At 47.1% G+C, this 11,868-nt stretch overlaps 1 protein-coding gene across 1 annotated transcript; it reads right to left on the bottom strand.

Moving 5' to 3' along the window:
- Positions 1-397: 397 nt before the first annotated feature.
- On the bottom strand, positions 398-4,452 carry LOC125484145 (homeobox protein not2-like). Its single transcript, XM_048601570.1, has 3 exons — positions 4,170-4,452; positions 2,732-2,916; positions 398-565 (listed from the first exon to the last, which is right to left on the bottom strand). The coding sequence occupies exons 1-3, from the start codon at positions 4,450-4,452 to the stop codon at positions 398-400; spliced, it is 636 nt and encodes a 211-aa protein (XP_048457527.1).
- Between the last annotated feature and the right edge of the window lie 7,416 nt (positions 4,453-11,868).

Genomic DNA, 11,868 nt, shown 5'->3' with positions numbered 1-11,868 from the left:
TGGTTGGCATGGACGAGTTGGACGAAAGGATGTGTTTCCATGCTGTACAGCTCTATAACTATGAGATGCATAGACACAGATGTCCACACAGATGCACATACAAATACACACACACAAGCAAACACACAGGAGAAGACACCCCCTTTAAATGTCCAGTAATATATTAGGTATATCTATACTAATTTTACAATACTCAATATGTTAAAAATAATGCTGACACAAAGGCAAGTCGACACACCAACAAATCCCAGGTTTGATGCCTGCTCCATGGATGATCTGTTGGTACCAGCTGCTAAAGCAGGCTCCCAGGGTCAGAGTTGACAAGTCGTAGTTGGTGGATTTTCTGCTGTGGAGAGGGCTACATGCTGAGAGTCTGTAAGGATGTTCCTGCAGGATCTCAGGGCTGGTCCTCATGCTGGGGTTCAGGAGAGGGCCCCTCACCAGTGCTCTGAGAGTCTGGGCTGGCCTGTGTGGCCACAATACCCAGTCTGGCCAGCTTGGCCTGCTGCTGCTCCAGGCTCTGTTTCCTCCATTTGATTCTTCGGTTCTGGAACCAGACTTTGACCTGTTGATTGGAAGGGAGGGAGGGAAAGAAATGAAGGTAAATGATGGAGGTGATAAAGAAAGTGACAAGATCCCAAGATCTGGGTTTAGATAAAAAATATGGGCTGTCTTAATTGTAAAATTACTCAACCTCTCATCTTTAGAAGTGCTTAGGCATGCTTAAAATAAGAAAGGGATTTGATCGGTTTGAGGCAAGCCCTCTGGCTAGATGATGGACTGGGCTGTGGTGGGTCAGTCGAGGCTCGGAGACCCAGCCAGACAGGGCAATTAGAGATAGGTAATAAATGCTGGCCTGGCCGTTGACTCCCACATCACATGGATGACTACTGAAACAGGTTGCAGGACTGAATTTCAGCCTCCTGTTCTTGTGTAACAGGCTTAAGGGTCTAAATGGTTTCCTTTTGTTCCTGTGTAACAGACTTGAGGGGCTGAATGGCCTCCTCCTGATCTTATGAGGCAGACTCAAGGAGCTGAATGGCCTCCTATTTTCCTGTGTAACAGGTTTCATGGGCTGAATGGCCTATTCATATAAGTCATAGAATCCCTACAGTCTGGAAACAGGCTCTTCGGCCCAACAAGTCCACATCGACCCTCAGAGCGTCCCACCCAGACCCATCCCCCTACCGTTTCCCTGTAAACCACCTACAATGGGCAATTTAGCATGGCCAATCCACCTAACCTGCACATCTTTAGACTGTGGGAGGAAACCAGAGCACCCGGAGGAAACACACACAGACACGGGGAGAATGTGCAAACTCCACACAGACAGTCGCCCGAAGGTGGAATCAAACCCGGGTCCCTGGCTCTGAGAGGCAGCAGTGCTAACCACTGAGCCACCGTGTCACCTCTTCCTCTTTCTATGAAATCAGGTGAGAAGTCTTTACAGAAAGAGTGGTTCGAATGAGTATTGCTACCACAGCAGCTAATTGAGATTAATATTTTGGTCATCTTCAGTGAAGTAAGCAAGATCTGTAGATAAGGAAGGAGGGAATTGAAAGAGGTACTGTTGGTTTGAAATGGGCTCGAGATTCTTGTGGAGTATAAACACCAGAAAGACTATGAATGCCTGTGCTATTCCCTCTGTAGGCACAGGAATAGCTCAAGGTTCCTCTGCATGCATAAGAATCAGAGTTGGAAGCAGAAACGGTACTCATCATTCAGTTTATTTCATTCAATCATGGGATATGGCCATCACTGGCTGGGCCCAGCATTTATTTCCCATGCTTTGTTCCCCTTGAGAAGGTGGTGGTGAGCTGCCTTCTCGAAATACTGCAGAGGAGTGGCAAAGAATTAGTAGTATTGTAGCTGGATTAGTAATGCAGAAACCCGGGTAACGTTCTGGGAACCTGCAATTGAATCTCACCATGTCAGAGGGTGAAATTTTAATTCAACAAAAAAAAATCTGGAATTAAAACTCTACTCATAGCCATGAAATGATTGTTGTAAGAACATCCGGTTCATTAATGTCCTATAGGGAAGGAAATCTGCCCGATCTGGCTGACATGTGACTCCAGACCCACAGCAATGTGGTCGACTCCAAACTGCCCTCTGAAATGCTTTTCAATCACTCATTCAGTGTGGGTAGGATCTCTCAGGAGGCTGTATAATCACAGTAAGAGAAAAAAATCCTTCAACCCACCCTCACCCAACTTTTAGCAGATTGACGTATTGAGGACAGTTTGTCCTGGTGATTTTTACACACTCTATAGCACAACTACATGTATCCGCATCCATATCTACACCCTGCCCAGCTCCCAGATCACAGCTGAGGTACTACACTTGGAACCTTGCTGTTCTCTATGGCCTGGTAACTCTTGCTCACTCACTCACATACACACACACATACATTCGCTTACACACATATCGTAGACATTCTGTCACACTGTCACACTCACCACACTCTCATACTGCCACACTCTGTCACAAAACACACGATCACACGCACACCCTCACAAACACACTGTCTCACATACACTCATACATGCACACAAACACACACTGACACACTCTCACAAAACACACTGTCACACACACACACTCTGAAACACGTCTCACAACATGCACATTGTCTCACATACATGCCCTCTCGCACTGACACACATTCTATCACACACACACACACACACACACATGAGGTTAGCATCCTGAAGCCTAGTACCAGCCTTACTTGTGATTCATTGAGGTGCAGGGCAGTTGCCAGCAGAAGTCTCTCGGAGCCCACCATATACTGCTGCCGGGTAAACTCCTCCTCAAGGCGGGCCAGCTGCTCATGGCTGAAGATAGTCCTCACCCGCTTGGACTTGGCACCTTTTGATTTGAGAGGAGTGAGGGCAGCTCTCGCCAGTGGGTATTCTGGGGGGGAGGGGGCGAAGGGGGGAGGTAAACACAGACAGAGATAAGAAGGTGCTTTCTTATCCAGGCCAGCTCAATACTAGATACCCCTCTCAGCAGCCCACCTCCACCCCCAGCCCCAAATAAACCCTAATTCTCCCTCACCAAACAAAATCTGCTCAAACACTGGGGACTGTTCCGCTCACCGGCAATATTGACAGAAGTAAAAAGCACCACATTTTCTCAGAAAATATTTATAGGATCATACACATTCACAGGAAGCCATTCATGCCATCTCTGGAAACCTGTCCATTGCTCCCTCCGGCTCTAGTTTTTAACCCAATTTATGTTTCAAAGTAATAAAAACAGAATGTGCTGGAGACGCTCATAGAGTCATACAGCACAGAAACAGACCCCTCAGTCCAACCATTTCATGCCGACTATAATCCCAACTAAACTAGTTCCACCTGCCTGGGTTTAGCCCACATCCCTCCCAACATTTCTTAGCCACGTACTTATCCAGATGTCTTTTAAACATTGTAACTGTACCCGCATCCACCACTTTCTCTGGCAGTTCATTCCACACATGAACCACTCTCTGTGTAAAAAAGTTGCCCCCATTTCCTTTTTAAATCTTTCTCCTCTCACCTTAAAAAATACATGCCCTAGTCTTGAAATCCCCCGCCCTAGGGAAAAGACTCTTGCCATTCACCTTATCTATGCCCCTCTTGATTTTATAAACCTCTGTAAGATCACCCCTCAACCTCCTACACTCGAGTGAAAAAGTCCCAGGCTCCTTATAACTCAAACCATGAAGGGTCCAGGCCCGAAACGTCAGCCTTCCTGCTCCTATGATGCTGCTTGGCCTGCTGTGTTCATCCAGCTCTACACCTTGTATTCCCAGCAACATCCTGGTAAATCTTTTGTGAACAGAACTGGACCCAAGAGTCAATGTTTCAAGTCCAGTGAGAAATTGTTTTCTCTTCATTCACACATCATGTCTTCTAGTTCTTGTTCCTTTCATGAACAGAACAGCTTCTCCCTATCTACTCTATCCAGTCCATTCCTCACTGAAAACCTCTATCGATTTTCCACTCAGCCTTCTCCTTTCTAAGGAGAACAGTCCCAACTTCTTCAATCTATCCTCATTATTGAAGTTTCTCGTCCCTGGAACCAGGAGATGTGGATGAAACTGTGACCTACATCCCAGGAACTGTCTTGTATTTAGCCCAGTTGCAGAGAGACACAGGGGGAGAGAGAGAGAGCGCTCTTACCGTGTGTGAAGTGACCTTCCCTGTAGCCGCTGGTCCTGTAGAGTAGGGGCGCCCCATAATACAGAGGGTAGCCGGCGTGGGTAGACACCAAGCCCGGGTACAGAGGCTGGGGGATGGCGGAGCTGGCAGCTAGCCCCGGGGGAGAAGGGCTGGAGAGGAGGGCATCGATGCTGAAGGGTTTGGGGGCAGCCGTCTCTCGGGAGGTGCATTCTGAGCAGAGAAGGGGACAGGGAAACGGAGGCGGATAGGCAAAACCTCCCAGAGCCAGAGCCGGTACCTGCATAACTGAGGACAAATAGGTGAAAGATTCCAAATTCAGAGAGAGAGAGAGATTAGCCCAAAGTTGGAGTAGGGCGAGCCCTCCAGCAGTGGTCGGTGTGTGTCTGAGTGAATGTGTGGACTTCCACTTGTCCTTATAGGGGGGGGGTGTGATGTGTCAGTGACCCCCTGGGAGCTCCTGTCCTGTTAAATCCCAGCTGAAGAGATCTGAGAGGTGCAGGAAAGAAGCTGAGTTAATTGATCGAGTGATATAACACGCTGGTGTGTTGTCAGTGGAATAATGACCGGACCCATGTCAAAACATCTGCGAGTTTTCAAAAGCCCTGCTTGTGTCCTGGGCTACAGTTTACCGAGAGCTAGAAACGTCAGCCTCCAGGCTGCACCTTGATGTTAGTTCAATCATCTCATTACCATTTAAATCTGAGGGCACAGGGAGATGGCTCTGCGAGAGAGGGGGGTGGAACAAATCTTCTCAGCACTTCAACCTCATCAGTGGTCAGAGGGGACACTGTGAAGCTAAGCTGTTATTAACTTCTGACTCAACAACAGAAATTGCTGGCGAAATTCGGCAAGTCCGGGGAATCTGCAAAGTTCACGTTTCCAGTCCAGTGACCCTTTATCAGTTACATTTGACTGTCGTTTTCAGGACTGAGCATAGTCACAGAGATCAGAAACAGGCCCTTCAGCCCATCAAGTCTGCGCTGGTCATAAACAACCAGCTAACTATTCTAATCCCATTTTCCAGCACTTGGCCCATAGCCTTGGCATTGCAAGTGCACATCTAAATACTTTTTAAATTGTTATGGGTGTGTTTCTGCCTCTCCCACCCTTACAGACTGAGTTCCAGATTCCCTCCATCCTCTGAGTGAAAACGTTTTACTCACATCTCCTGCTGCTCACCTTAAATCTATGCTCCCAGTCACTGATTCATCCATCAGGGGGAATGGTTTCTTCCTTTCTACCCTCTCTGTACCCCTCACAGTGTTATATATCTCAATCATGTCCTCTGTCAGTCTCCAGTCAGGGTGGAGGGAAAAGTGCTTGTGGCACAGCGAGGTCTAACAATACAATTCAATGGGTTGAATGGCCTCCTTATGAGCTGCACTACTCTATGTTCTCTAGATCTTTGAGATCATGTCAGACTGTATTTAATGTCAATGTGGGATAGTATAAGGCAGGAGCCAACTTTCCAGTGATGAAGCCTACCCCTCGCCAAAGTAACACCCCCTGTTGTTACCTCTGCATTCAGCTATCTCATGCCAGCACCCCCATGGATTGCAGCTCCTTCCTCACTCTGTTGCCTGTGTCATAGAGGTTTGCAGCACTAAAAAAGGCCCTTGAACCAATTGACTGTCCAGTGCCACCCGCACAGCCTGTACCCGCACATTCAGGATCTCCCGTGGTCATCAATGCCTTGATTTTCTGATCTCAACAGTCGTTTCAAATCTCCTCATGGCCTTGCTCCTCCTAGTCCCTGTGACCTCCATGAGCTCCACAGGCAATGGTCCCTCAAGGTCTTTGTTCAAGGGCAATAAATGCCAGCCAGCCAGCAATGCCCACATCCCACAAGAGAGTAGTTACATGCTCAAGGTAGAAATCAATAGGAATAATCACATTCAGGGATATGGAGATACTGCGGAAAGTGGCGTTGATGAGATAATCAGCCATGATCTAATTTGAATGGCAGGGCACACTCAGTGGGCTGAATGGCCTACACCTGCTTCTAAACTTCTATGAGTGGGATGGCAATTCCTTCAAGTGCACACCACCCTTTATCATTTTTGAGCGGCTGTGTAACTTAAATAAGCTGATTTGTGGGTGGCCTGCCCTTTCAGTTGATGGTGCGAGCTGGTGGGATTGGCTGGGAATTCGGCACACACCCTTCTGAGACCTCTACGCTGCTTCAGTTCTGGCCTCCTGCACATTGTAATTTTGTTCAATCCACTATTGAAGGTTATGCCTTCAGGACTTAAATCCTGGAATTTACTCTCTAAGTAACTCTGCTTTTACCTCTGAGAATTCTCTATCTATCCCATTGATCATCTGCACTCCTTATGTGGTTTAGTGCCCGATTTTGTTTACTAACACTCTTGGGAAGCCCCTCGGGCTGTTTTAGTATGTTAAAGGCATGTTGGTGATTGTAGGACCATTGGAGGTTACAGAGATAAAAGGAGGATGAGAGGGATTTGAAGATAAGGAGGAGATCTACAATAGAATTACAAACTTTTCGGACCACAGACCAACGTAGGGTCAGCAAGCAGAGGGGTGTGGGTAACGATACTTGGTGCAAATTATGATGCCAGAGATCTGGATGAGTCCAAGTTCATGGAGAATGGGATGTGGGGCAACAGGGAAGAGTTCATTGGAATTGTCAAATCCAGAGATATCAACAGAATGGATGAGGCTTTCAACAGCAGATGAGCTATCTCAGGCAGAGATAGGTGATGTTACTGGGGTTGGTTAAACGGGCTGATCTTAGTGTTACAGAGGATAATAAGCCAAGGCCAGAATTCTTCCTGATAACAAGAGTCTAGGATACGGCAGCTGCTCCTCCCCTTACACACACACACCAGAGATTAAGGGACCCTCCTCCCAAAATGCAGCCTTGATGGCTTTCAAATGGTCATTAGTCGTAAGTGTTAGAATGTGATGCTGATCTTTAATGAGCTGGGAAAAATCGCACCTCGAAACAGACCCTGCAGGGAGTGCAAAATATGCAGAAGTCAGAAAGGGATCTCAATCAAACCCCTGTATTCAGTTGGCAGTTAGAAAGGCAGATGCAATGTTAGCATTCATTTCGAGAGGCCCAGAATACAAGATCAGAGATGTACTGATGAGGCTGTGTAAGGCTCTGGTCAGACTATATTTAGAATATTACGAGCAGTTTTGGGCTTACTACATGGGTTCGAATCCCGCCACAGCAGATGGTGGTATTTGAATCCAATAAATACCTGGAATTAAGAATCTAATGATGACCATGAATCCATTGCTGATTGTCAGAAAGACTCATCTGGTTCACTAATGTCCTTTAGGGAAGGAAACTGCCATCCTTACCTGGTCTGGCCTACATGTGACTCCAGACCTACAGCAATGTGGTTGACTCTTAACTGCCCTCTGGGCAATTAGGGATGGGCAATAAATTGCTGGCCTGGCCAGCGACGCCCTCGTCCCGTGAATAAAAAAAAACAGACTGACCTACAGACACAAACACACACAGGCTGATTCACAGATGTGTGCGTACGCTCACACACACACTTTTCTCACTTGAACTTCAGAGACTGAGGTGCAAACTGATAGAGGTTTACAAAAGTATGAGAGCATGGATAGAATGGCAAGTCAGATTCTTTCTTCCAGGATAGAAATCTCAATTACTGGGGACATAGGTTTATGGTAAAAAGAGGAAAGTTTAAAAGAGACATGAAGACAAGTTTTTTTGACACAGAAGGTGATAAGTTTTTTTGTTATTCATTCATGGGATGAGAACATCACTGGCGAGGCAGCATTTATTGTCCATCCCTAATTGCCCAGAGTTGCGGCTGTACAGGACATTGGTTAGGTCATTTTTGGAATACTGTATTCAATTCTGGTCTTCCTGCTATTAGGAAAGATGTTATGAAACCTGAAAGGGTTCAGAAAAGATTTACAAGGATGTTGTCAGGGTTAACAAGGTGCAGAGCCGGATGAACACAGCAGGCCAAGCAGCATCAGAGGAGCAGGAAGGCTGACGTTTCGGGTCCAGACCCTTCTTCAGAAATGGGGGAGGGGAAGGGGGTTCTGGGTTTCAGTTATAGGGAGAGGCTGAATAGGCTGGGGCTATTTTCCCCGGGGTGACCTTATTGAGGTTTATAAAATCATGAAGGGCATGGAAAGGGTGAATAGTCAAGGTCTTTTCTCCTTTTTAGGGGAATCTAAAACTAGAGGGAATTGGTTTAAGGTGAAAGGGAAAGATTTAAAAGGGACCTAAGTGGCAACTTTTTCACACAGAGGATGGTGCATGTATGGAATGAGCTGCCAGAGGAAATGGTGGAGGCTGGTACAATTACAACATTTAAAAGGCATCTGGATGGGTACATGAATAGGAAAGGTTTAGAGGGATATGGGCCAAATGCTGGCAAATGGGACTCGATTAATTTGGGATATCTGGTCGGCAAGGGCGAGTTGGACTGAATGGTCTGTTTCCATGCCGTACATCTCTATGACTCTGACTCTAAGTGTCTGGAATGCACTGCCAGAGGAGATGGTGGAGGCAGATACGATAGCAATGTTTAAGAGCTATCCCGACAAATACATGAATAGGGCAGGGAAGAGAGGGATATGGTCCATGTGGAGGCAAAAGGTTTTTAGTTTAGAAAGGTACCATATGTCGGCGCAGGCTTGGTGGGCTGAAGGGCCTGTTCCTGTGCTGTATTGTTCTCACTCATTCTCTCTCTCTCGCTCACACACACAAAAACACACACAAACAGATAAACACAAAAACACACACAGACACACACAAACATACTCACATATACACACTCTCTCATACACATACAAACACGCACACACACAGACTTACAACCAGATGCTCACACACACACATACAGACACACACTCTCACACACAAACACACACATACAGACATGCTCACACACATATACAGATACACAGTCATGCACATTCACATATACAGGCACACGCTGTCACACATATATATATACCTACAGACACACGCTCACACACATACAGACTCACGCTCACCTGCACACACATACATACACACCCTCACACAGGCTGACTCACTCACACAGGCACAAACACACACACATATGTACACGGGCACATGTACTGACACACACAGATGCAGATTTATGCACACATGCACCCACAAACGTACCAATGCACTTACATATGTGTATGCATACACATGGACACACCTACATACTGACATACACAATCACAAGCATTTTTTTTATTTGTCTGTTTGGGAATTCAGAACAGTGGGAATGGATATTAGGGCAGTTGTATGCTCCTCCTGTAGAATGTGGGAGGTAAGGGTCACCACTAGTGTCCCCACTGACTTCATCTGTGGGAAGTGCACCCAACTCCAGCTCCTCGGAAACCGTGTTAGGCAACTGAAGCTGGAGCTGGATGAACTTCGGATCATTCGGGAGGCTGAGGGGGTAATTGAGAGGAGTTACGGGGAGGTAGTCACACCTCAGGTACAGGAAAAAAGTAGATGGGTTACAGTCAGGGGACGGAAAGGGAACAGGCAGACAGTGCAGGGATCCCCTGTGGCCATTCCCCTCAAAAACAAGTATACCGTTTTGGATACTGTTGGGGGGGCCGACTTACCAGGGGTAAGCCATGGGGTACAGGTCTCTGGCACAGAGTCTGTCCCTGTTGCTCAGAAGGGAAGGGGGGAGAGGAGGAGAGCATTAGTCATTGGGGACTCCATAGTTAGGGGGACAGATAGGAGATTCTGTGGGAACGAGAGAGACTCGCGGTTGGTGTGTTGCCTCCCAGGTGCCAGGGTCCGTGATGTCTCGGATCGTGTTTTCGGGATCCTTAAAGGGGAGGGGGAGCAGCCCCAAGTCGTGGTCCACATAGGCACCAACGACATAGGTAGGAAAAGGGATGGGGTTGTAAGGCAGAAATTCAAGGAGCAAGGGTGGAAGCTTAGAGCTAGAACAAACAGAGTTGTTATCTCTGGTTTGTTACCCGTGCCACGTGCTAGCGAGGTGAGGAATAGGGAGAGAGAGCAGTTGAACACGTGGCTACAGGGATGGTGCAGGAGGGAGGGATTCAGATACCTGGATAATTGGGGCTCATTCTGGGGTAGGTGGGACCTCTACAAACGGGATGGTCTACACCTGAACCAGAGGGGTACCAATATCCTGGGGGGGAAATTTGCTAGTGCTCTTCGGGAGGGTTTAAACTAATTCAGCGGGGGGATGGGAACCTGAATTGTAGCTCCAGTGTACAGGAGGTTGAGAGTAGTGAGGCCATAAATAAGGTTTCAAGGTCGCAGGAGTGTACCGGCAGGCAGGAAGGTGGTTTGAAGTGTGTCTACTTCAATGCCAGGAGCATCCAGAATAAGGTGGGTGAACTTGCAGCATGGGTTGGTACCTGGGACTTCGATGTTGTGGCCATTTCGGAGACATGGATAGAGCAGGGACAGGAATGGTTGTTGCAGGTTCCGGGGTTTAGATGTTTCAGTGAGATCAGGGAAGGTGGTAAAAGAGGGGGAGGTGTGGCATTGTTAGTCAAGGACAGTATTACGGTGGCAGAAAGGACGTTTGATGACAACTCGTCTACTGAGGTAGTATGGGCTGAGGCTAGAACCAGGAAAGGAGAGGTCACCCTGTTGGGAGTTTTCTATAGGCCTCCGAAAAGTTCCAGAGATGTAGAGGAAAAGATTGCAAAGATGATTCTGGATAGGAGCGAAAGTAACAGGGTAGTTGTTATGGGGGACTTTAACTTTCCAAATATTGACTGGAAACGCTATAGTTTGAGTACTTCAGATGGGTCAGTTTTTGTCCAATGTGTGCAGGAGGGTTTCCTGACACAGTATGTAGATAGGCCAACAAGAGGCGAGGCCACATTGGATTTGGTACTGGGTAATGAACCAGGCCAGGTGTTAGATTTGGAGGTAGGTGAGCACTTTGGTGATAGTGACCACAATTCGGTTACGTTTACTTTAGCGATGGAAAGGGATCGGTATATACCGCAGGGCAAGAGTTACAGCTGGGGGAAAAGCAATTATGAGGCGATGAGGCAAGATTTAGGATGCATAGGATGGAGAAGGAAACTGCAGGGGCTGGGCACAATTGAAATGTGGAGCTTGTTCAAGGAACAGCTACTGCGTGTCCTTGAGAAGTATGTACCTGTCAGGCAGGGAGGAAGTGGTCGAGCGAGGGAACCGTGGTTTACTAAAGAAGTTGAATCTTTTGTCAAGAGGAAAAAGGAGGCTTATGTAGAGATGAGGCGTGAAGGCTCAGTGAGGGCGCTTGAGAGTTACAAGTTAGCCAGGAAGGACCTAAAGAGAGAGCTAAGAAGAGCCAGGAGGGGACATGAGAAGTCTTTAGCAGGTAGGATCAAGGAAAACCCTAAAGCTTCCTATAGGTATGTCAGGAATAAAAGAATGACTAGAGTAAGATTAGGGCCGGTCAAGGACAGTAGTGGGAAGTTGTGCGTGGAGTCCGAAGAGATAGGAGAGGTGTTAAATGAATATTTTTCGTCAGTATTCACACAGGAAAAAGACAATGTAGTCAAGCAGAATACTGAGATACAGTCTATTAGACTAGACAGGATTGAGGTTCGTAAGGAGGAGGTGTCAGCAATTCTGGAAGGTGTGAAAATAGATAAGTCCCCTGGGCCGGATGGGATTTATCCTCGGATTCTCTGGGAAGCTAGAGAGGAGATTGCAGAGCCTTTGGCTTTG

The sequence above is a fragment of the Rhincodon typus genome, chromosome 1, assembly GCF_021869965.1.
Source record: "Rhincodon typus isolate 14 chromosome 1, sRhiTyp1.1, whole genome shotgun sequence".
NCBI lineage: Eukaryota > Metazoa > Chordata > Chondrichthyes > Orectolobiformes > Rhincodontidae > Rhincodon > Rhincodon typus.
Note: the sequence above shows the minus strand (reverse complement) of the source record. Positions and strands in the feature narration are given on the sequence as shown.